This window comes from Rattus rattus, chromosome 5 (genome assembly GCF_011064425.1).
Source record: "Rattus rattus isolate New Zealand chromosome 5, Rrattus_CSIRO_v1, whole genome shotgun sequence".
Lineage (NCBI taxonomy): Eukaryota > Metazoa > Chordata > Mammalia > Rodentia > Muridae > Rattus > Rattus rattus.
This window is the reverse complement of record NC_046158.1, coordinates 39720641-39745756: the sequence shown is the minus strand read 5'-3', so window position 1 is coordinate 39745756 and position 25116 is coordinate 39720641. Positions and strand designations below refer to the sequence as shown.

Here is a 25116-nt window from a genome sequence, read left to right as displayed (position 1 = left end):
CAAGTAGTTATTGATAGTAACAGCTTTCTATACTGTATCTACTCTTAAATTTTGTCATCATACAATGAGTTGAATTGTTACAAATAATTCGACTGTATTTTTTTTTCTTTTTTTTTTTCGGGGCTGAGAACCGAACCCAGGTCCTTGCGCTTGCTAGGCAAGCGCTCTACCGCTGAGCTAAATCCCCAACCCCTCGACTGTATTATTAAAACTTATTAAATGATTGTATACAAAATTGAATAAGGAATTGTAAGCAAAAAAATTCTACAATAGTCAGAAAAGATTGAATAGCTGCCTGGTCGTACACCAATTTTTGCACAGATTCAAATAAATACAGGAAGCTTTGGAACTTATACCAGCATATGACCATCAATCTGATTTTGTACAGCTCTTATAATGTCTCGAATCCATTTGTCCAAATGTACTTAAGTCATCCAGCAATTTAAGCACAACAAACCTGCCCACCCTCATGGTCAAGTCCCCGTTATGATAAAGACATTATCTCTGTTTTAATTCATTCATGGACATCTGGAAATGCTGCAGTGTTAGACTTAAATATTTTTGCACACACTTATAAATACACAAGCCTCTTGTATTTTAGCTGGAATTGTCTTAGTTTCTATCCCAACACTGTTCAGTCACCTGAATCTGAACAGGTCTCTATGGCTGTTTTGCCCAAATGAGACCCGGGCACTGAAGGCTGCAGAGCTTCTGCTTATTACCTGTTAATCCCAGATGACCTGTAGGTGCCACAACTGATTGCTTTAAGTGCCACAGGAAAAAAAGCAAATCCTTAGTGTAAGGAATTAGTCAATTGTGTCTATGGTAAAGTGGACACACCTGTGAAAGACCTAAGTACGAGGATCCAGTGGGCGAGCGTCCAGCACTAACTGCTGCATCAAGTGCAAATACTGCTCTGGACGGAGAGAGTAGTGGCAGAGACAACTGGAGTTGGGGAGCATCTCTGGAACTAGCAAGAAAGTGTGGCAATGGAAAGTCCCAGGAATTGATGGGGATGAACCTAGCTAAGACTCCTAACAATGGGGGATATGGAGCATTACCTGTCCGTCTCCTGTAATGAAGCAGGTCCTCCAGTGAAGGCATTGGGATACTAACCCAGCTACAAAACCTCTGACCTATAACTTTTCCTGCTTACAAGATGTGCTATGGTAAAGGTGGCACAGAAATCGTGGGAGTGGCTAACCAATGACTGGTCCAACTTAAGACCCATGCCACCATAGCATGAGAGGGAGCCTAGCCTGTCCCTGACACTGCCTTTAAGGTCCCAAGCCAGAATCTGGATAGCCCAGAGACCCAAGATAGAACCAAACAAGAATGGGAAAAAAGTCAATGAAATTATCCCTCCTGATAGTCTGCTATACTTATAGATTAGCATCTAGCCCAACTGTCATCAGATGGTTTTATCCAGCAATTGATGGAAACCAATGTAGAGATAGTTAGGCAGGGCTTGGAGAATCCCAAAGGAGAGGGAGGATTGTACGAGCCAATGGAGTCAAAGACACAACAAGAAAACCTATAGAATCAACTAACCTGAGCTCACAGGGGTTCACAGAGACTGAATTTATGACCAGGGAGCCTTCATGGGACTGATCTCGACCCTTCATACGTACGTTACAATTGTGTAGCTTGGTCTTCTTATGGGACTCCTAACAGTGGGAACAGGAGCTGTCTCTGAGTCTGCTGCCTATCTTTGAGACCCTTTCCCCTACTGTTGCCTTGTCTAGCATTAATAAAGAGAAGATACCTGGTCTTCTCACTGCAGCTTGATATGCCATGGCTGATTGATATCCACTGAGGTTGGTCCTTTTCTGAAGAGAAATGTAAGAAGTGGATGGGGGAAGAGGGGAGGTGGGAAGAAGCGACTGGAAGGAGAGAAGGAAGGGGAAACTGAGGTCAAGAGGTAAAATAAAAACAGAAACAAAACAAGACAACAACAAACTACTTGGGATCCAGGGAATGTTCAATGAGCAGGCTGAGTTTCCCGGGAAAGAGATTCTTAGACATTCGTGTTCAGAGATTTTGCTGAGAACAGTCAGCAATGACACATGTGAGAAAATTAGGAAACACAACTTAAATACAGCAGGAAGCCGAATCACGCTTCACTTGTGACACAGACCTCTAGTAATCCCCTGGGTAAACACTGAAGCAGGAGTAAAGTACATCAGAGTTTCCAAATTTTAGGAAAAAAAGTTCAACTCATGTACTTCTTCTCTGCAGCTTTTGGACTTCACTGAACTCAGTATGCCACAGGTGCTTCTGTAGGTGACAGCTCCTTTCTGATGAAAAGAATGACTACATGGCACACATATATGAACCATTAGAAGGCAAAAATGACTGACAAGTAAGGAGGTCACTGACTCAGTTTTCCTTTATTACATTTATGAATGCATCCCTCTATCATGTGCATGTGTGTATGTGATATGCATGTGCTACAGTTCTCCTGTGGAGGTCAGAGGACAACAGGAACTGGATCTCTCCTTCTACCAGTTGAATCCTGTGGCTCTATCTCGAGTCATCTGTCTTGACAGCAAGCACTTTCACCCTCCAAATTCATTTCACTAGCCTGTGCCGCAGTTTTTAAAGGGACATGTTAATGGGTCATCCTAAGATCCACTACTAGAGATCTACAGATTTAACAAATATAAAATAATAAATAGAAACATTACATAGTACTGTTACAATTATTACAATACACAGTAGTTATGTAAAATTCAAATTTAACTGGATAACATATTAGAATAAATTTTAAAGTATTAATTATTTTCCCTTTGTTGACTTCAGTCTGTACTAAATCCCAACCTGACATGGAAAACAGAAGTAGAAATTGGTTACCTCAATTGTATTGAGGTTTGCTTTAATTGCAATGCCGAGGTTTTCTAACTATAGAGATTTGATATTCTTCACAAAGTATTGCCACATGAAGCGGAAGAATGCCTAGAAAGAACGTGCCAGTGGTGCTAAGAGGGCTGGATGGAAGATGGTGGGAAAGACACAGTGGGAGTGCACAGTGCAGAGGACCAAGGCAAGGAAATCAGCGAGAATGGAAAAGGGGGAGAGGAAAAGATGTCAGTAACATCAACCCAGGGAATTTAGTGACAGCATAATGTACAAAAGTGAGTATGCAAAATGTCTAAATTGTATCATCTTGGGTTTAGATAATAGAAGGGGTAATAACACTATAAAACACCTGTGACACAAACAAAAGAGATTTGGAAACAAGAAACCATACAGTTGTCACTCATGAGAATGTATAGGACACATGAATAATGTAACTAATGTAACATTTTACTCCAAGCTGTTGTTTTTGAAAAGGTGATTATTTTCCACTAAATATATTGTACCTGAGATTTCTAAGATATTTTTAAACACCTGGCATTTCTACTAGCTGCACTCAGAATGCTAAATTATGCTGATAGTTCTAGTAGCTAAGATACACATTGATTCTAGGAAGGAACAATTTTTAAATAAAAAAGTTTTACTTGATAATTTTGTATTTATAAAATGTGCCTGTCTCCGATATCAATCCTATCTCTTTTCCAGTTAAAGTGTTTATTCTGTGCTGTCTGCATCACTAAATGTGCTCCTTAAAATCACAGTATTTTCTATTACACAAAGGAGTGACTGCCATCTCCACAACTGCAGTGCTGCCTCCTTAATGGTCCTCTCTCACTTACTGATAACTGCCTCATCCTGAACATCACTCCTGCATTAACTAACAAGGTCCTCCAGGGCACGTAAACCTATGTATAGATTATAGACCCTTTATTAGCACGGGTGCATGTCATTTGCTGTGTTTTAGGATAGGAAAAATAAAAGCTAATACAAATAAGATTTGTTGTCTATTTTTAAAATTGAAGTATTTTTTTAAAAAACTTTATGCAATGTCATCTCTGTTTAAAAACAATTTTCATCACAAATGACTTAACTATACTCATTACCATCTAGGGTAGTGGTTCTCAACCTGTCACAGCCCCTTTGGAGGTCACATATCAGATACTTAGATTATGTTTCATAACAGTAGCAAAGTTAGGGTTATAAAGTAGCAACAAAAATAATTTCCAATAGTGTCCTACCAGTTGTAAATGTCACTTAATTAATAAAAATGATTAATAAGTATAAAGATATAATCAATCTATACTTCCTTATAATGTTTAGCCTAGAAATGCATGTAATAATTTAGCTATAACAATTATATTATCTTTCAATAAAGAATTTTATAACTAGAAGAACAGTTCAGTATTTTGCTGTAAGTATTGATGATTATTAAGTGTTAATTTCATGTATCTGTGTATGACTTATTCACACGAATATTCAACTCCAAGATGGTTTGTCATGAAATTGTACATATTTCTAGGCATACTTCTTTTTATGTTGGGTTTCTTGCTGCATTTTTTAGGGAGGATAAGCATAATTTGTCAAGCATAATCAATGGACTTTGTAAAACCAAAGGCCAACTTAGCACTACTATAAAATGCATCAAAGCAAAGGCAAATAAACAAATTTAAATCATGCAAAATCCCAACCCATATTATTAATGCAGTATCTGTATCCTCCCAGTTTAAAATTAGTGCCTACTTACTGAATTACATATAAAACCAAATGCCACTTGTTCCTAAATTCATAATGATTATTTTATAAGTATGAAATTTTGTCAATTTGCTACTGACTGAATAAAATTGACTCTTTAAAATCTAGCTGGTCAGGGTCCCAAAGGAAGGACAATGGGCTGGGAAGAGAGGGCTGTTTGAGGGAAGCTGTCAAAAGACTAGAAAGACCATAATGGAGAAGAGGAGGAGAGAGAGTGCTGTGGCCTATTGCAATCTCACCGTGACTGAGGTCTGGCTACACTTAAAGTCTGAGGGAACCTCAGAGAAGAGGGAACAGAAAGACTATAAGAACCAGAGGACCAAGACACCACTGAGAGACTACGTCTTCAGTATAACACAGAAAGTCTGTACCGATGAAATCACAACATTGCAGCCTAATCTGGACCTGAAGAATAATGCAGCCAGTGAACGATGAAGGCCATGATCCACCCCTAGGTGAAAAACTGCAGGTAGTAAATGGCTACCGAAAGGAGAGTCAATTTCCCCCAGAAATAAGCCCCACTAATTTATCAACTAATACCAAATGGTTAGCCCAAAAAACATACACGTAGGAGCAATGGTAACTGGATTCTGCAGTTTTGATTTATATCTGTATACTAATGTATATGTATAACTCTAATAATTAAAGATGAGAAAACTGGGTTCTGCTGTCATGTCCTTGGGAATGGATGCCTCTCTCTCTCTGTCCAGCCTCCATCTGACCGTTAGTGCATTTTACAGGAGATAAGAGAAATGGGATCTGATGCCCTGCCCACACAAGCTCTTTCTTTTCTCATTTTATAAACTAACTTCTCTCACCCATATTAAGAGCAGGATGAGGGGAAAACAATTCAAAATTCTGAACTGATGGCTTTGTTTCGTTTCAACCTCGAGATAGTAAACAAGAACAACAACAGTAAAACCTCAGTAGAAAAGATAAGATAGCTATAATCATATACTTCAGCTTTCTCGATTTAATTTGTTTAAAGATTACATTAGGAGAAACAGTTTCCATAGACATCAACACAGGATTCCAGGGAGTTTCTACTGGTCAAATCTCATTCTTTCAGTGATGGGTTACAGAGCACAAGGACATAGAAAGACAGATATGTGAGATATTTAGTGCAGGATTTTTCAAAAGAGCAATCCTCAGCTCTCTGGTCTTTGTCTATTGTCCTAGGGATTCTAAAATAATTTCTCGCATGGAAGTAGGACTGCTTCATCATTTCTTCTGTAGACAACTCCATGTTACTTAGTAATTTATTGTTACTTAAGAATTGAAACTTTATATTGTCTCATTTTAAGTTATAAAGTCCATTGTTCATCTCTGTCACTTTTCCTGTTCAGCTTGATTCTGGCTACTCTCAGAATCAACCTGATTAATGTAATTGCGCCCCTAGCAGCATGGTTTGTGAGAGATAAGCTTTTTGTTAAGATTGAAAGCATCTCTGCACATGTTCCTGTATGGTTGATGCTGAATAAATGAAGAATGCTAAGGAAAAAACTGTAATATTTTGGTGCCTAAACTCAAAAAGAGTTATTGTATGTGAAACATTACAACTTCAATTTTCAAGGTTATTTATTTTAATTTACACAATAAAATATGTGTGGTATAGCAAATCACCAGGCTTGTCCAACAAGTGTGACTTTCTTGGACCTGTACATTATTTTTTGTGTTCCATATAAAATACCTATTACAGACAATGTATCAACAATATCTGTGTTGATTGACATGGTTTCCAAATATTGCATCAACTATTGAGCAGTGAAATCATTGCAATGAAAAAGAAGATTCAAACACTATTAGCTAATTGCAACTTAAATACTTATCCTTTTATTCAATGCTTAAATTGAAAAACATTCTGCTTCTTCACACAATGAATAGTAAGTTCTGTTTACCTGTACTTAAGACCATCTAGGTTTCACCCTACATTGAAATGACAAATATTATATATAACTCATATCTAAGAGATGAACAAATTCTTGGTTAAAAAAATGAAAGTTAATTCTACATGAATATTAAGTTGTGCTGTTGCAACCACTGATTATTCTACTCCTAGGTATTTCTTGAATTATTGAATCCTGTTTTTCTAAAAATCCTATGATACATACATTGCTTTTAGTATGCTAACAATTGAGAGAATTAAGATACAGAAAGTCAGCTAAAGGCCCTATGCTAATGAAGGGACAGACCTGGCATTTGAGCCAACTGCAGTTTGCCGTTAGTATGTGTATAACAGTAGACTGTACTATCCCACCCACTGGATTTGCAGTCCTTCTCATTTGAAGGGAACACAGAAAAGTGCATGTTTTCTGATGCCTGAATAGAAGACCAACTGTCTTTCTCTTCCAGTGACAGCCTCCTCTGATAACAGGCTCTTCTTTCCCAGCATATCAGAGATGATTTATCTATTTTTTCTTTTCTCTAATTAATTTTAACTCCTTAAAACAGGGATTATTGAAAATCTATCACCAATATTCTCTAGAATATCGAATGAGTTAAACAAATATCTGTGCATGACCAAGTGCTGCTCACCATTTGTAGGTCTGCCAGTTGGTATTCTAGACTCCACCAGAACAATCCATCTATGCTACACCAGCATAGCATCCTTATTGTTATATCAACATTTTAGGTTCTCCACAATTAAAAAATTTACAATTCTCTTTGAAATGCCCATGGAAAGTTATTAACTATCACACCAAAACAATGTCTCACCTTCTAAATCTTCTTTTTCAAAATGTGTTTTGAGAATAGAACGTGTTCCACCTCTATCCACAACGGCTTCTTCATCATTTCTCTATAGTGTGAGGAAACATAAAATTAAACAAATGTAAGTATGCGTAGTCTCTTAATTTCCAAAAGTAAGCCTTAACATTACCTAACATTTAGAGATTTAGTCTGCCAGATTTGCAGTTGTTGGATAAAAAAGAAGCTAAAATAAATTTGGTCATATATTCAGAGAGGTAAGTTCTTTGATTTAACATCAGCAAGTTCATACATTTTCCTATTGGCATTATTTGTTAGATGAAAAGATTAAAACAAATCTGGTGAATTTAATAACAGTCATTTTAATCCCTGATAAAGAACTCCTATTAACAAGATCACATTTTTAAGAATACTAGAAAAATATGAGAGTCATTAGTATTGACACCACGCATGTTATGGCAGGGTGAATTAATTCCACTTCTATTAAGAATTGATCTAGTCCCTTGAAAGCAATTAGTAGGCAATTATTAGATAAATGAAAACTCTATAATTACTTTGTTTCAGTGTGAGACATCTTATTGAACAAGATTATAAATTATTATCATGTGATTGAGTCTCCATTTAGTGTCCTTATATAATTTCCAGTTTAGAATGACTAGATATATACTACACATATGAACATTGTACACATGCTCAAAACATACTAAATTATTTGGTATTCAGCAAAATAATAAAGTAGTAAATATAATCGATTTGATCACATAGGATGAGAAAGATCACAAAATACTGAACACAGTAGCACTATTTTAAACTATCTGCCCAAAATTTTCTACAAAAAAATGTTTTAAAATGAACACTGGTCAGAATAGGAGAAACACTCAAATGTATGAACCTTCAGAGATCTATTTCTAAGTCAACTCCAGTACTTGACTATTTAAAATAGAAAAAATCTTTAAAAAAAAAAAACAGTGAGTGCACTGTAAAAGAGATGAATCTTTCCCTCCAATCTATCCAACATCTTTGAAACATCAGATATTTGTAACAACTTTCTTTCATTGAAAAAGCAATCTTGGACTGAGTCCAAGCTGTTATCCTTGAGCTGGAAACCTTAAAGGCTGTGAGGAAATTTAATGTGGGACACACAGGACAGAACTTAATAGCCAAAGACAAAGCAGGTATGTTTAGCATAAGAACAACAAAGTCAAAGCAGTAACAAAAGTAGTCTGATTCAGAGACCTAGGATGTACCCTACTTGATCAATGTTCTAGAAGGGATCTTGTTTGATGTAGCAGAATGAAGAAGTTCCAGGTTAAGTCTGAAATGTCTATCTAGTCCAAATGTCTAAGTTGAAATATCAAAACAGTGACTCCCTTTTTCCTGAGATCTAGAGAGATCAGGAGAGCTGCTGTAAGTCAGATATTCTGAAAAAGGAGGGAATGTCAAGTCTAGAAGCTCCTACTACACAACTTTGGGGGTTGGGTGGGGGTTGGGTGACAGGTTGTCTCATTTTCCAGCTTAACGAAGGGAGTAATATGAAAGAAATGAGCCGTAGATGAAACGCCCAATCTACCTGCATCATGTTACATAGTAATTCATTAACACTTACAATTTTGTTTTATCAGTTATTTTAAGTTGAAAGGCAAAAATATTTCAATGTACTTTGAGAATTATATTGTCATTGATCTTATAAGCCCTTTAAAATAAATCATCAGAATAACTACTTCTATGAACTTTAATTTGAGATGGTAAGGCAAAGGATCCTAAGAGAAAAGCTTCAAAATATCTATTTCCCTTTGATAAAGTATTAAAGGCAGAGATAACCCTGCAAGAAGAGACCATAGCAACAGAGCATATTTCCAATTGACTTTCTGATTTGTTTACTAATTCCTTAGAAATGCTTTCAGAAAATTAGGTGCTAGATTGGTAGAGGGAGAGGGTATTGTTTAATAAACTGTTTCCATGCAATGAAGAGTGATGTGAAACAGGATGGAGACAACACAGTTAGGTACATAAAATGGGAAAAGTCCTTAGTGATCGGAAAAATGCAAATCAAAACAACCCTGAGATTCCACCTTACTGCAATCAGAATGGCTAAGATCAAAACCTCAGGACATGTTGGAGAGACTGTGGAGAAAGAGGAACACTCCTCCATTGCTGATAAGATTACAAACTGGTACAACCACTCTGGAAATCAATCTGGAGATTCCTCAGAAAACTGGATGTAGATCTACCTGAAAATCTAGCTATACTACTCTTAGGCATATACCCAAAAGATGACCCACCATACCACAGGGCACGTGTTCCACTATGTTCAGAGCAGCCTTGTTTGTGATAGCCAGAAGCTTGAAACAACCCAAATGTCCCACAAAAGAAGAATGGATACAGAAAATGTGGTTCATTTATACGATGGAGTACTAGTTGGCCAACAGTGAGGACATCATGAGTTTTGAAGACAATTGGGTGGAACTAGAAAATATCATCCTGAGTGAGGATTATTTTAAAAACTCATCTTCTAATAGTATTTTTTGGAAAAAAATAGAAGAGTATCTGGTACTAGCTTATGTTTAATGTTTTTATGTTTATATTTCCAGAGAAATACATTAACCAGAGTAATCTTTGTCATTATCACTACTGTTCTATCAATTATAGTTATTATGTTAATATTATTATTCACTATAACTGTTGATACATTTTCTACTCTCAAGATCATAAACAACATTTCATTTTCCTAATCTATTTTTTAGAGTTCTTAAATTAACAAATCATAATTCATTTACCACTAATCTTGGTAAAAATCTTGCTGAACTATAAGACATAATTGCCATCCAAGATTTCATACTTGAAAGGAGAAGATATTGTGTGTATTTTTTAAAATAACAAGCATGTACCGGAAGCTGGCTAAACATACACATGGTGTATAGAAAAGTATTAATCCCACTAATTTATAATAAAACTAAGTATTATAGGATAAACAATTAATCAAGTTGAATAATGAAATTCCAGATAGAGGGCATGACTTGTGCAAAAGAATATAATTATCAGTGACTTCAAGGTAGAAAATCCAGGCTACTTTTAATTTAACAGGTTAATTTTTCATGGATCACAAATGATTATACCCAATGGATGAAAATTCATTAACACTAACAACTTTACTGTGAGTTATATGGAGTTAAAATATGTTTATGTCCACAACAGAACTAGAACTAAAGTCTGGTTTTCTGATTCTTATCCAAATCCAACCACTAAAGGATTCTGAATCTGTATTACGAGTTTCTTAGCTCCCTGACTGTTCTCACTGTTGTATGCAATTGCAGTAATATTAACTACCAATCATGCAGTCATTAATAACCATGTGAACATTGCTATAAAATATAGCGACTAACAGCAGCAGCCCTAGAACTAGGCTTCCTGGATGATGGCAATTTTAATCTCTGCTAAACGACATCATTTCTCTCATATCCCAATACACGTAAAGTAGAATTTATGTGATGATGGTGATTTAAATTGACTTTAAATAAATACATGAATATATATATATATATATATATATATCACAACTTTACCAAACTCGGTAGGAATAATGGTTACAATGAATATTAATTAACCTAGGCACTTATTCAGCCCCTTGGTCACCTTCCACAGTCTTTCAGGGAGTAAGTCATTTGACACTCAACACCACAGTAGAGGTCTCCACAGCAGTATCCCAATTTAATAGAAGCATCACTGATGAAAAGAGCATTGAATAACTTTTTTAAAGATGAAAACAAAAAGTCAGGAGAGTGAAAGTCCAGGTCTAGAACTCAGTGGTTAGCTACTGTGCTCGCACTGCCTTTGCTACACTGTCCAGCGACCTCCACATGCTCGCATGACCTTTAACTGAAGCTGGACACAACGGATGGGTAAATTGAATAACAGTGTACATAATTATATGCAGCACACTTTGCAATATACGTCATTGGATTCTACTGCTCACTTTAAAAGCAGGAATGTAATGAAATATACAATTTTTAAACTTGTTTTCTTACTAATGTTTCTATACTATTTTAAACACTTGAGGCAAAAGCTTCCTAGATTTCTAAATGTCTTTTACCTGCTTCCTAAGAAAGAAAATAATATTTGAACTTTGAATAGCAACTATAGTAAAATTATATAGTAAATGCATACTTTACAATTGAAATAATATAAAATAATACATAGTAAAAGTTAGAGTAAAATAGTTAATGAATTTCCATCCATTGGGTGTAATCATTTGCAATTCATTAAAAAGTCTGAATAGCTACTCCAATCACAAGCTTTCTAACAGGAATAAGTCTGGAATCCTAAAAAGTATTGAAAGTGTGCTACACCTCTATCTTGTCTAGTCCTTACCTTGTCTCTCTCCCAAGCAATATTAAATCACAAGAATTAAGAACAACTCAAAGAAATTTTTTAAAGGTCTTTGATTATATGTTTGCTATTGTTTTACAAATAATGTTAAAGGCTCACCTGTTTCAGGTTTTATTTTCACACTAGGATTGCAAGTAGATTTGGCCTTTTTCTGTGGATTCTATAGATCACATTTGGATTCTCGTGCTGGTGAGGCACATAGTTTACCAACTGTGCCATCTCTGCAACCCCACACAACTTTTAATTGACTTACTTGGTATAGCAGTTATATTTAAAAGAGTATTAGATTTAGCTTTTCAATACAGAAGACACTTTCTTGTGTTTAAAACCAAAGTTACATCCAAGCTGTGATGCAAAAATGAATTGCTAAAGGATTTTATTTATCTTTCCTGTTACTCTTGGATAGCCTGATACCTCTGATTTGTGGGGTAATATTACCTTTTGAGGTAATATTAATATATTCGATAGATTACTTCTTTATTATTTCTAAGCATACAAAAAGACAAGCTAAAATAGCCAGAGGCTCCCACGATGAGAATAATAATTATTATATCAAATTTCTCTAAAACAACATTCTTTTTATCCAAATATTTGCCACAGGGACATGAGTATTCACTGTACTAAGTGATCTCACTACGTTGCCCTTGGATAGAAAATGTGGAAAGCAAAGCCAAGGCTAAATCAGATCCCTCCCAATAAGACAAACTGCATTGGAGCAAGCAGGAGGTCTCCTGGGTATGAAACCTGGACCTTCCGAGTGCTTGTGGGGGGACTGAGTAATTCTCTCAAGTGCGATTTTGATAAATAATTTTATTAAAATCCTTCATTTTGTTTCTACCCTCCTACTGGGTCAACTAACTCCTAAATCTACTTAGGAATTTAATTTTCATTCCCAGAGTCTCAAAAGAGCTGGAGTTCTTAAAATGACTTCAAAACACAGGAACTGCTCTTCTGTTCTTTATTTCATTTTTCCCCAGAAATGGGGAGATCAGGAGAAAATAATCTGTTCTTAGCTTGAAAATCATAATGTAATGCTCAAGACTGTATGGTTCTATGGTCTATGCTTTATGGTTCTAAGAAACCTCTCCTGTGATGGATGGTTTAATTTACTCCGAAAGGCTAAAGCTGAACTGGGATATTATGCATTGCTCAAGTATATCATATTCTTCCTGCCTTCTACATTACTGTGCATCTCCTCTCTGTAGATCACTCTCCTTCTACATTTACACCTACACATATTTATTTAAATAGAGATTCATAAGAAAAAACAGTCAACAATTATTCCTTAGTCTGTCTTATTTCTCATAACATGATTATCTCTAGTTCCATCTACTTTAATTAAAATGACCTGATTTTGTTCTTTATGGCTGGGTAAAGTTTATAGATACACCACATTTTCCTCATCAATTCATCTATTAACAAACATCTAAACTAATCGCATCCATGTTATACATGCATTAAAATGCCATACCCAAACCCATTATCAAGTCCAATGAATACAAATAAATAAAGTCGAATTGCCAAATAGAGTATTGCTAATTTGCATACTACATGCCACAAACTATTACAACTGCTTTAGGTGCATAAACTCATTTAACATTCACAATACTTTGAGGATCACATCCCTTAGTTACAAATAAAGAAAGACTGGTTTATAATGTAGCTAAGTAGATATTTAATCACAGTATATACAGGCTCTTACATTAGCTCAGCTATTACAAACTAGAATCAATTTGTAACTCAGCCTGTATTGCTTTAATTGAAGGTTTTAATACAGGATATCAAGCACTTTGGAGGCACTACTGGGCAAAATGCCCAGTTTGGGAGTGGAAAATAGAGGATTTGCATCTGTTCTATGTTCTACCCACCTCTCTGCTATTTTCAGCAAGCATGTTGATATAAAACAGAACAGAGTAACACCTACTGTCCATCAGTCAGAAGCGAACACCTGCTTCCATTATAGTTTCTCTCAGTCCCCTTCCTCAGAGTCTGAGGTGACCAATTCTTCAGTGCTTTTCATCAGATCTCCATATTTTCAGGCAGGTGAGGTGGTGAACATATGTGATCCCAGTAACTGGGAGAACAGGTCAAAAGGGTGACAATTTTCAGCTAATCTGGGGACTACCCTATACAGAGAGATGCAGTCTCAAAATTTTAAAACTCCTAGAATTTTCAGTATGATATGTGCATTTAGATATTTTTTGTTCCAAGTAAAGCTCAGATCATCCAGTTACAGTCATATTCCCCATACTTGCTACTCCTTATTTCAAATGTTTAACCCCAAGATTAATACTCTTTTCCATACTGCACACACCTACTGAAGTACTCAGACCTCACCTGGAATTACAGCTATAGCCCTAATTTAAACATGAGTCTCAGGGTTTCCCCCTTAGCTGCCTGGTAGGGACTGGGTTGAACACACCTTAAAACCAATTTATGTTGGCTTATAAATATAGAACAGGGTCTTTCTGTATAGTTCAATACGGCCTTTAATTCTCAGTCTTTTTGCCTTTCTGTCTACCAATAAAATTGCACTCTGTACAATTATTAACCTATCTATAAGGCTACCTTTGACTTCTCTAATATTATGAAATGTATATGGGAGGAAAGAAGAATAATATGTAACTCACACTAGAGTTAAATTGTAACAAACCACTTTTGAAGAGTCATCCCAAAATATCTACATTGACATCTATGCACTTTCTCATTCATGCCTTGACAGCAATAAACGTTTTTACTCTTCTGTTAAAAACAATATCCGTTGAAGGAATCAGAGAAAGAACTGGAAGAGCTTGAAGGGGCTTGAGACCCCATATGTACAACAATGCCAAGCAAACAGAGCTTCCAGGGACTAAGCCACTACCTAAAGACTATACATGGACTGACCCTGGACTCTGACCTCATAGGTAGCAATGAATATCCTAGTAAGAGCACCAGTGGAAGGGAAGCCCTGGGTCCTGCTAAGACTGAACCCCAGTGAACTAGACTGTTGGGGGAGGGGCGGCAATGGGGGAGGTGGGGGGGGACACCCATAAGGAAGGGGGGGAGGGAAGGGGATGTTTGCCCGGAAACCGGGAAAGGGAATAACACTCGAAATGTATATAAGAAATATTCAAGTTAATAAAAAAAAAAAAAAAAAAAAAACAATATCCTACAGATGATCAGCTTTCTCATAATATTCTTTGAATTAAAGAATTACACAATTATTTATGAACAACTTATCTGTAGAAATTTTTATGATGTATGACATGCATTATAAAATAGTGACGCTATAAAAAGATGACCTCTTGCTCTAAGAGGATTAGTAATGAGCTTTGCTGTTCAAAGTTCAAAACCATCTTGCTAAACAGGAAGAATGGTTGGCATTCCATTAAATGTCTGCAGCACTCTGACTAGTTTTTACTTTCCAGTGCAATATATTTTGACAGAGTAGCAGAGACATTTTTCTGATTTGCAGCAGGAATAACAACTCTAAGACTTTTTCATATAGTAAAATTAATGATATTTAAATGTTACTAAAGAACATAACCTAATACTTTATGGTTTGGTTCTCCTAAAAGGCCAAATCTACAGTAAAAATATAGCAAAATGCTGTGAAACCAAAGCCTAGAGGAAACCTGAAGCCATGCCAAGAAACAGAATGTACTCCTAGTGACTAATACATGCAAATACTGGAAATAAATTCTAACAGATTAAACAGGTTTTGTAGCAACTAAAAGGTATATTCAAATCTTCCAAAATTAATCAAGCTTAAGAATATGGCAGTCTTCCCAACTAATAAGAATGTAAGCTGCTAAGTAGCCAGAATAACATATAAATTATATCCAATATCAGTAGGAAGAATTTTTTCAAATGTGTTTTTAATTAAAAACAGAGAAACAGCCCCAACTGAATTTATTCACTATTTCAGGCTTTATCCAATGTATTCACTTTTAATACTACATTATCTACCCTTATGGGAAGTTCTTTTGATAACAAACTTAACAGATTTGATAGTTCTCTACAACTGATTCAGAAGTATGTATCACTGAAAATAAATAAAATATAGTTCTTTCTTGAAAATTGTGAAGGATGACCACATAATTCTGTTGTGTTGAGAATGCAACCTAAGGAAAGCCTACACTAAAGAACAGTTAAATGAATTTAAACTTGGGAGGTTTCGTTTATATGCAGGGGGAGGGGAGAGGTGGGGAGAGAAAAGGGAGTGGGGAGAGAGAGGCAGGGAAGAGACACAGATAGAGTTTAAAATAAATAGAGTTTCAACACAAAGCAAATATATAAATCTAATGTTTTAAGATTTTCTACAAAATCTTAGTAGTAGTTTAATGCAATAAAATCTTTCAGCTTCAAAATGAAAGTAAGCAAATGTCAAATCTCTCTGGGTCAAAAATCTTCAAGACACTTAGAAGCCACAAACCTCCTTTATGTAAACACACTCACAATCAGCTTTCAGATGTGGTTAATGCCTTAGAAGAGGTGTGTGTTAAAAGCCTCAAGGGCATCACAAGATCTGAGAAATGACTTAAAAATCACTTTAAAAGATGTCCCAGAATGAAATATAGATTTCAGGATTTAGCTTACACCCTGGACAAGCGTGCTTCCACTCAGCAAACTTCCACTGCTGTGCGGATCAGCACAGTGCTAACACGCTTATTACTGTGATTAAATCTCAGATAATAACCATGTTGCAATACATATCTATAGAAAGATGATGATCTTGTATTATTTTCAGTTCAATTCATGTATGTTATTTTTATCATTTCAAGTAAATCCAGATCTAATCAGGATTAATCTAGAAAAAATTTAAAGAGACATAAACATTGTTTCTAATCACACAAAGTCTATCTTCCTTTACTCCCCATCTCTATCCTAAAAAAGACTAAAGTAAAAACAAATTCATACATACATGCAAACCCTTAAATTCATATTTTACCCATTATCATAATTATCACATGTTCCAATATCCAAATGAAAATGAGTTAATAAGTAATTATGTTGATTATATATTCCAAAGGACTCTGATCTAGACAAAGCAACAACCTTACACACCAATAGTATCATCACAGTTCACAAGTGCATACCTCTTGACCTAGAGACTGGAAATGCTCACAGGTTCCAGGCTGCATGACCTTTCTATTTCCAGAAATCCCTGCGAGATCACACATTTCCTGTCTTACAAAGGAATAAGTAAATAAACAAGCTCAGCCGTCTCTGTCTCTCAGCATCTACAGGGCTAGTGCCGAGACGAGCAGATAGCAGATCCGCTCATCAGGATCCATTTAAATCATCATCAAAATATCGTATCCCAAGCACTGTGCATCATCCCCTCTGTGCAGTTACCAACACTGCAGACTAAGAGATGCTGACACAGTGGTGTCTGCTGATGCTGTTAATGCTGTCTGAAACAGCCAGCTTACTGCTTGGAGCGATTCTGCACCATCCAGATCAGACACAGACTTCAGGTTCCCACTGCTGCTACCACAGATTCACATGCTATGAGCATCCCATTTCCTATCAGTACCTTTTGAAATAAGCAATGCTCTATTTATTAAGTATGTAATATGTCTGTTGAAAAGACTATGTTAAAATGTCAAGTCTAAACTATTAGCAAGTTTTTTATTCTCCATATAAAAATAATCTGTAGCATAATGCTTTAGTAGATAAATTTGTACTCCCTTTCTGAGAAAACTTCTTACCAAAGCATCAGATTTAGAAGGATCTAAAATTGAGGAGTTGCTATTCATGAAATATTAGATAATCTTGATCAATATAAACATATGCATGTCAATTATGTTTATTTCCAGGAATCTTTATTATTTAAACCTCAGAACAACATAATTAAAAAATTTAAATTATTGAATTAAAAATATCTATGTTTTTATTTAACTCTTCTTATAAAGAGTTAAATATGCAGAAGTTAATAAATAATCATCAAGTCCTAAGACTGATGGTTGTTTAGGAAAGAAGACTAGGTAAAAGATTGCATTGACAGCATGAAATACCATTGTACCCTACTCTTCAACACACTAGAAATGTCCTTGTTCACCAATGCACGGCAGCTTAGGAAACCTTGCCACTGGTGTAGGAGCCTAGAAATAAAAGGCTCTGGATTACAGTTGTGAAGTTTGTATTCTTCATGAGACAGAACAGTATATGGGAATAAAGAAAAACAAAAGAGACTAAGGCCAACATCAAATTAAACAAATTAGGGTACAAAGGATAAGATCTTACCTTATGACAGCCCATACATTCAGTATAGGCAGAATCAATGATGCTACAACACTTTATTTATATACTTGTGAATTAAACTCCTGAAGTTTCAAAACAGCTAACATAATGCACAAATGTGCTTTAGACAAGTGTACACTGACAATAAATAGGTAAACTTCCTTGTCCTGCTCATATTTGATGGGTGATATATATACATACATATATATGATTATAATACATTATAAAATAATATATATAGGCAGTTCACAATAAGTCTTAATAAATTTGCCTTGGAGGCAGAGGAACAAGAGGCATAAAGATGAGCAGGATATTTATTGGGGTGAGATCTGAAGGTGTAGAGGTGGACAAGGTCAAGATGTATTGCACACACTTGTGAAACTGTCAAAACAAATACATTTAAAACACCATTTAAGGGAAAGAAATTCGGGGAGGTGAGACAGTTCAGAGTTGCTGCCAACACTACAAAGTAGAGTTTGATCTGCAGGGCAGACAAGGTCGAAGAGAGAACTCCCAGGAACTTGCCCTCTGGCCTTCACATCCATGCCATGCCACATTCTCTCCAAACATACACAATAACTAAAATGGAAATAAATGCAGAGACCCATAACCAGACATTATGCAAGGAGAGAGAGACTTTGGAACACTCAACCCTAAATGATACGTTTCTATCAAATCCCTCTCCTCAGGCTCAGGCTGCTGAGGAAAAGGCAGAGAGAGTATAAAAAAAAGAATGAAGGACACCAAGAAAACAAGGATCTCAACAGGATAAGTCAACAGGATCAAAGAAAGCTCATATGAACTAGGAAAAACGGAGGCAGCACACTCAGGCCTGCACAGTCTGTACCAGGTCTAATTCAGTGATTTTTATGAACCCCCAATGACTGGAATGCATGGGGCTCTGATCCTGTGCCTTCTCGTGGCTCTTTCCCTTCTCTTCGCTCTGTCCAATTTCACTTCATTAGCTTGTGTTTTGACCGTTATCTTATTATTATCTCTTGGAAATCTGAATTCTAATGAGAGACAGAAAACAACTGGATCTGGGTGGGGGGGTCAGATATGGGGAGGACCTCGAAAGACTAGACAGAGGGAAAATGTAATCAGAATATATTATGTGAGGAAAACATATATCATCAGTTAAAGGGAAAATATATTTTTTAACAGTAAATTAAAAAGAAACAAGTAGTGGACTTCGGATGTTGTTGGTATTGTTACTATGAATTGATTAAAGATTCTTAACTCACCTTTCCATTCATTCCCAAAAAGAAAAAACATTATTAGGTTCCTAGTGGTCTGGTTGATACTCTTCTTTTAGGAAATTACTGTTTTCAACTGCACAAATTTAGACAAATTTAGACAAGGACTCAATATTTGAATGCGCAAATAAAGAAAAATATCATAGGAACATAAAGACGCTTTATTTGGGTAGTACTTATCCTCATAATCACGTGTATTCTTCCTTACAGACTTAACATCAGTAAAGCCATGCCTTGAATGCTCACTCTTCCCATGGAGGAAATAGTGAACGTCTGCTTGATCAGATACTAAACATGTGCCAGGAGCCTGAGCACCACAAAAACTTGATGCGACAGACATGGAGCTAGTTAAATAAAACGAGTGGAGACATTAATTGGGATTCTTTTGTTTGGATGGCAGAATTAAAGAGCGATTGGAACAAAAGCAGAACATCCTCCCTAATCTGGGGATCAGAAAGGGTCTCCCAGTAAAGAACTACAAAAGGCTACAGAAATCAGAATTGAGGAGCAATAAATACGGTATATTTTAGACTTTAAAGTGCAAAGATAAGGACCCAGCACTGCCCTAGAAAGAGTTTGAACTTTGGCCTTAGGGGAACGAAATTGATCTATATAACCAGTCTTGTACTTTTAGACTGTCCTGGTTCCATTATAGAAAGGTAATTTAATAAATAAAACTAGATGAAAATAGACAAGTCAGTACAATGTTTCTTTACTTTATCATTACATAATTTTAAGGCCTAAACAAAGTGACATTAGATAAAATGGTTGGTTAATAGAGATAGAATTGAGAAATTGATATGAGAAAAGAGGGAGATGCTCACCCCTGCCCACAAGCTATTCCCTTGCCTGCTATCTCTACACTTGATCTCCTTCCCGAGTTCTCCACCTGATCCCATTTCCCACCCTATTCCCTCTTTCCATCTGCCTCCAATATGCAGAGATGAAGGAACTGACCCAAATGAGACTCATTCCATGGCAAGAACCAAACCCTGACACTATTAATGATACTCTGTTATTCTTACAACCAGGAGCCTAGCATATCTGTGCTGTGAGAGTCTCCACCCAGCAACCAATGGAAAGAGATGCAGAGACCCACAGCCAAACATTAGATGGAGTCTTGTGGAAGAGTTGAGGGAAGAATTGAAGAACCTGAAGATGAAAGGAATTCCATAGGAAGACCAACAGAGTCAACTAACCCAGACCCTTGGGGGCTGCGGGGACTGAACCACCAACTAAAGAGCAAGTATGGGCTGGACCTAGGTTCTCTGCTCCCATACAAATGTAGCAGATGTTCAGCTTGGTCTTCCTGTGGGTCCCCCAACAACTGGAGCAGGGGATGGGGGGCTGTCCCTGAATCTGATGCCTGCCTATGGATTCCTTAATGGGTCTGTCTTGTCTTGCCTCTGTGGGAGAGGATGCATCTAGTCCTGCCTGAGATTTGATGTGCTATGGTGGGGTGATATGCAGGGGTAGACTCTCCCTTCTCAGAGGAGAAGGAGAAGGGAGATGGGAGGAGGAGCTAAGAGGGGACTGGTAGGAAAAGGGGACTGATATTGGGATGTAAAGTAAATAAATGAATAAATAAATGAAAAAGGAAAGAAAGGAAAAGGAAAATGTCAAGATGTATTTCTAATCTCCTATGTTATTGTATATCTCATTTTATAACCAATGTACTTTTATCACATTATTCTCTGGGGTTTGCTATTTTCATTTATATATGTTTTATTATTTTAATATATTAACTGGCACATCCAAGAGTATATGGAAACACAAGTTAGACTTGACTTTGTTTTGTTTTGTTTTTAAGAAGCTTTGGTAAAAAAGGGGGTGAATCAGGGAAGAGTTGGGAGAGTGAAGGTGAATGTGATCAAAACACAAAAGATTCTCAAAAAACAAAAATATCTCAAAAAACAAGGGAGGTAATCCAGGTAATCCCAGAAGGACATGCATGGTATGTACATGGTATGTGAGTGGATATAAGCCATAAAATATAAGTACTATGTTACACTGAGCCCAAGCGAGAAATCTTGAATCCTACTTAGAAGTGGGGAATACAATGGTTGTAAGAGGCAGATAGAGGGAAGAAACTGGGAGGGAGGAGGGCCAGGGAGGGAATTGGAGAATTCAGGATCAAGTGTGAGGCAGGACAGGAAAGATGGTTAGATGCCATGAAAATTAATGGAAATCTGCAATTGTCCAGGGTGAGGAGGTGGAGGTCACCTCTAGGAATAGGCAGAGACTGGGATAAGGGAGGCACCCAAGAGTCAATGAGGGTGACCTTAGCTGTGATGGACTACATTGGGGATATGGATCCTGAAGAGGATACCTCCTGTAGCCAGGCAGCAACCGCAGTGGAGCAATAGGGACACTGATCGACCCACAATGAAAACTTATCCTTTCTGTAAGAAATGTAGACATGGGGAAGGGAGCAGAGACTGAGCAATGGCCAACCAATAAGCAGCCCAACTTGAGACCTATCCCACAGGCAAGCACCAGTCCCTTATACTGTTATGCTTGCAGACAGGAGCACGTTGTCCTTTGAGAGGTTCCACCCAGCATTTGACTCAGACAGATACAGCAAAGAGTGGATGGAGCTTGGGGATTCTGATGGGAGAACAGGAGGAAGGACTGCAGCCCCGAAGGGAAAGGAACTCCACAGGAAGGCCAGCAGAAACCACTAACCTGGACCCTGGGAGCTCTCAGAGTCTGACCACCAACCAAAGAACATATATGGGCTGGACCTAGACTTTCTCGCTCATATGTAGCACATGTACAGCTTGACCATGATGTGGATCCTAAACAACTGGTGTGGGGTTTTTCCCTAAAGCTGTTGCCTGTATGTGAGATATGTTCTTCTAGCTAGGCTGTCTTATCTGGCCTTAGTGGGAGAGGAAGCACCTAACCTCTTGCACAGACTTAAAGTACCAGAGTTGGGGGTATACCCCAGGGGGCCCCACTTGCTCAGAGGAGAGGGGTAGAAGGAAGATTGTGGGAGGGGGTGACCAGGAAGGGGGCAGTAAATGAGATGTATAGTGAATAAGTAAAGAAATTAAATTAAAACAAACAAACAAAAAAAAACGCCCACAAATATAAAAGAAAACTGGAGGTCAGAGGTTTCGTGACTGGGTTGGTGTACCATTCCCTCCATCTGAGGCCTTGTATGGTTACAGAGGATGGCCCATTCAGGCTCTGTATCCCCCATTACTAGAAGTCTTTGCTACTGTCACCCCAGTAGATTCCATGGAATTTCCATTGTACCTAGGTTTCTACCTTACTCCCCAAATGCCCCCCAATTCCAGTGTCTCTCCTAGTATTCTCTCCCTGCACCCGGCCACCAGATCCCTCCCATTCCTATTCCCACCTGCCCCACTCACAAAATCTATTCTACTTCCCCTTCCCAGAAAGATCTTTGTGTCCCCACTTAAGTCTTCCTTGTTACTTAGTCTCCCTTGGTCTGTTGATTGTAGCATGATTATTTCTTTACTTTATAGCTAATATCCACTTACACTGCCTGCAGGATGTGCTGGGACTGAAGCCTAACATAACCATCATGAGAGAGGCTTAATCCAGCAACTGATGAGAGCAGATACAGAGTCCTACAGCCAAATATTAGGCTGAGCCCAGGGAGCCCTGTGGAGGAGGGAGAGGGAGGATGGGAGGAGTCAGAAAGATTGTTGCCTCCAACTGGGTTGCCTCACCCTGCCTTGATGTGAGAATATGTGCCTGGTCTTATTGTAGTTATTATGCCATATTTAGTTGGTGGCCCTGGAAAGTCTGCTCTCTTCTGAGAGGAGATGAAGTGGGAGAGATGAATCTGACGGGGAAAGGGAACATGAGAGGGAGAGGTGGGCAGGGATAGGAGGAAGGGATGTAATCTATGAGAAAAGAGTAAATAAAAAAAGAAAAAGCTCAAAACAAAACTAGTAAAAGCCACAATATATTTGCCTGGAAGACTTGAAGAGGGATATTTGGTTTAAATTCCCTATGTCTTCATTAATATGTATATGCTGAATACAGCTATTATATGAATACATGGGAAATAAACATAATCATAATTATAACATTTTATCATTCTCTCAAAGATATTAATGAATATATATTATTAAAATATCCACAGTGATTTCCTGCCAAAAAACTTGATTCTTGAAATAATATTCAAAACTTATAGATATATTTCTTAACCTATTATCTAATGATAAAATAGTTTAGGCCAAAATATTATATATTTGTTTAACATTTTTAGATCCATACAATAATATTGATACATCACTAACTAATTAAGCTGTAAGAATTCTGGGGGCTTGCAATCCAAGTCTGCTTGTAAAGGACTTGATGGTATAGAAAAATATGATGATTATATCTTTTAGAATTACATTTGTTCCCTCGTTAAATAAAAGTCCACAGAAAGTTCCTGTGCCTGCATGCAAAGTCTTGCTGGGAAGAAAACCTCCACTACACCCTGAACTTGCTCATGACTTGATCTTGGATTTCTTAGCCTCCAAATCTTCATCCCTTGGCACCATAGTTCAGTCCCCAGCACCAATGCCAAGCATCTCCAACTCCCAGAAATCTACTGCCTTCTTTGGCCTTAAGAATGCTCACACACACACACACATGTGCGAACACACACACGTGTGTGAACACACACACACAAATAAATAAATGCCTTAAAATGGAAATTTTCTTATGTCTCTGAATCTTTGTTAAAAATATTTGTTCATGGGGTTGGGGATTTGGCTCAGTGGTAGAGTGCTTGCCTAGCAAGCGCAAGGCCCTGGGTTCGGTCCCCAGCTCTGGGGGAAAAATTATTTGTTCATACACTATATTACTCATAACATTACTATTGCAGTGTGACTATCATAGAAAAGCAGTATGTCTAGATGTTTTTTCTGACAAATATTTCATAAAAGCAATGAAGAATGAATAAAACATTGCCAAAGAGAAAAACAAAAGTTAACTTGCTTTGTCCTGGTACTACAAAGTAGACTGAGTGACGAGTAAATAGAAGAAATGTACATCACCCAGTTGTGTAGGCTAAGAAATCCAAGGTCAGTTCATGAGGATGTTCAGTGTGTAGTGGAGGTTTCCTTCCCACTAAGACTTTACATGGCAACCTTTTTGTTGTTGTTGTTGTTGTTGTTGTTGTTGTTGTTGTATTGTTGTTGTATTTCTGTAGTCTTTATTTATTTTTTGTAGTTTTTAATCTTACTGGATTTTTGAATTTACATTTTGAATGCTATCCCATTTCCCAGCTTCCCCTCCAGAAACCTGCTATCCCATCCTCCTCCCCTTGCTCCTACTGAGGTGCTTCCTCACCCACCCACTCAGCCCTACCCACCTCCTGTCTGGCACTCCCCTACACTGGGGCATCGAGCCTTCACAGAACCAAGGGCTTCTCCTCCCATTGATGCCTTACAAGGTCATCCTCTGCTACATATGCTGATGGAGCCATAGGTCCATCCCTGTGTTTTCTTGGGATGGTGGTTTAGTCCCTGGGAGCTCTGTGGGGTCTGGTTGGTTGATACTGTCATTCTTCTTATGAGGTTGCAAGCCCCTTCAGCTCCTTCAGTCCTTTCTCTAACTCCTCCAAAGAAGATCCCATTCTCAGTTCAATGGTTTCCTGCAATCATCCCCTATGTATTTGTCAGACTCTAGCTGAGCCTCTCAGGAGACAGCTATACCAGGTCTCTGTCAGCATGCACTTCTTGGCATATCTGTAATATTGTCTGATGCTTTTTAAACAAGGGAAGGAATGAAATTCCTTTGGTGAGGGATTGTCATGCAGGTGGTTAAGTATTCAATATATTAAACTGAGGGAGGTAATAAATGTGCAGACTCTTATCCAGGTGCAGAGAACAAATGGCAGGTAAAATTGATTTATTAATCTGTCAGAATATCCCAAATATTAAAAGTTGAGGATTCGTAAAAG

At 37.3% G+C, this 25116-nt stretch overlaps 1 protein-coding gene across 5 annotated transcripts in view; it reads right to left on the bottom strand.

Annotated features, from left to right (window-relative positions):
• The window catches only part of Slc4a10 (solute carrier family 4 member 10), a 279408-nt gene that overhangs the window by 160505 nt on the left and 93787 nt on the right, over positions 1–25116 (bottom strand). For 2 of the 5 annotated variants that reach the window (XM_032903384.1, XM_032903385.1), the window contains exons 1-2: positions 16782–17069; positions 7324–7405 (exon numbers count right to left, since the gene is read on the bottom strand). In XM_032903384.1, the coding sequence (XP_032759275.1) occupies positions 7324–7405; positions 16782–16865 (166 nt within the window). In that variant the 5' untranslated portion in view covers positions 16866–17069. Of the gene's footprint in view, positions 1–7323; positions 7406–16781; positions 17070–25116 lie in introns of those variants that run through there. The other 3 variants (XM_032903382.1, XM_032903381.1, XM_032903383.1) reach the window with 2 other exon arrangements.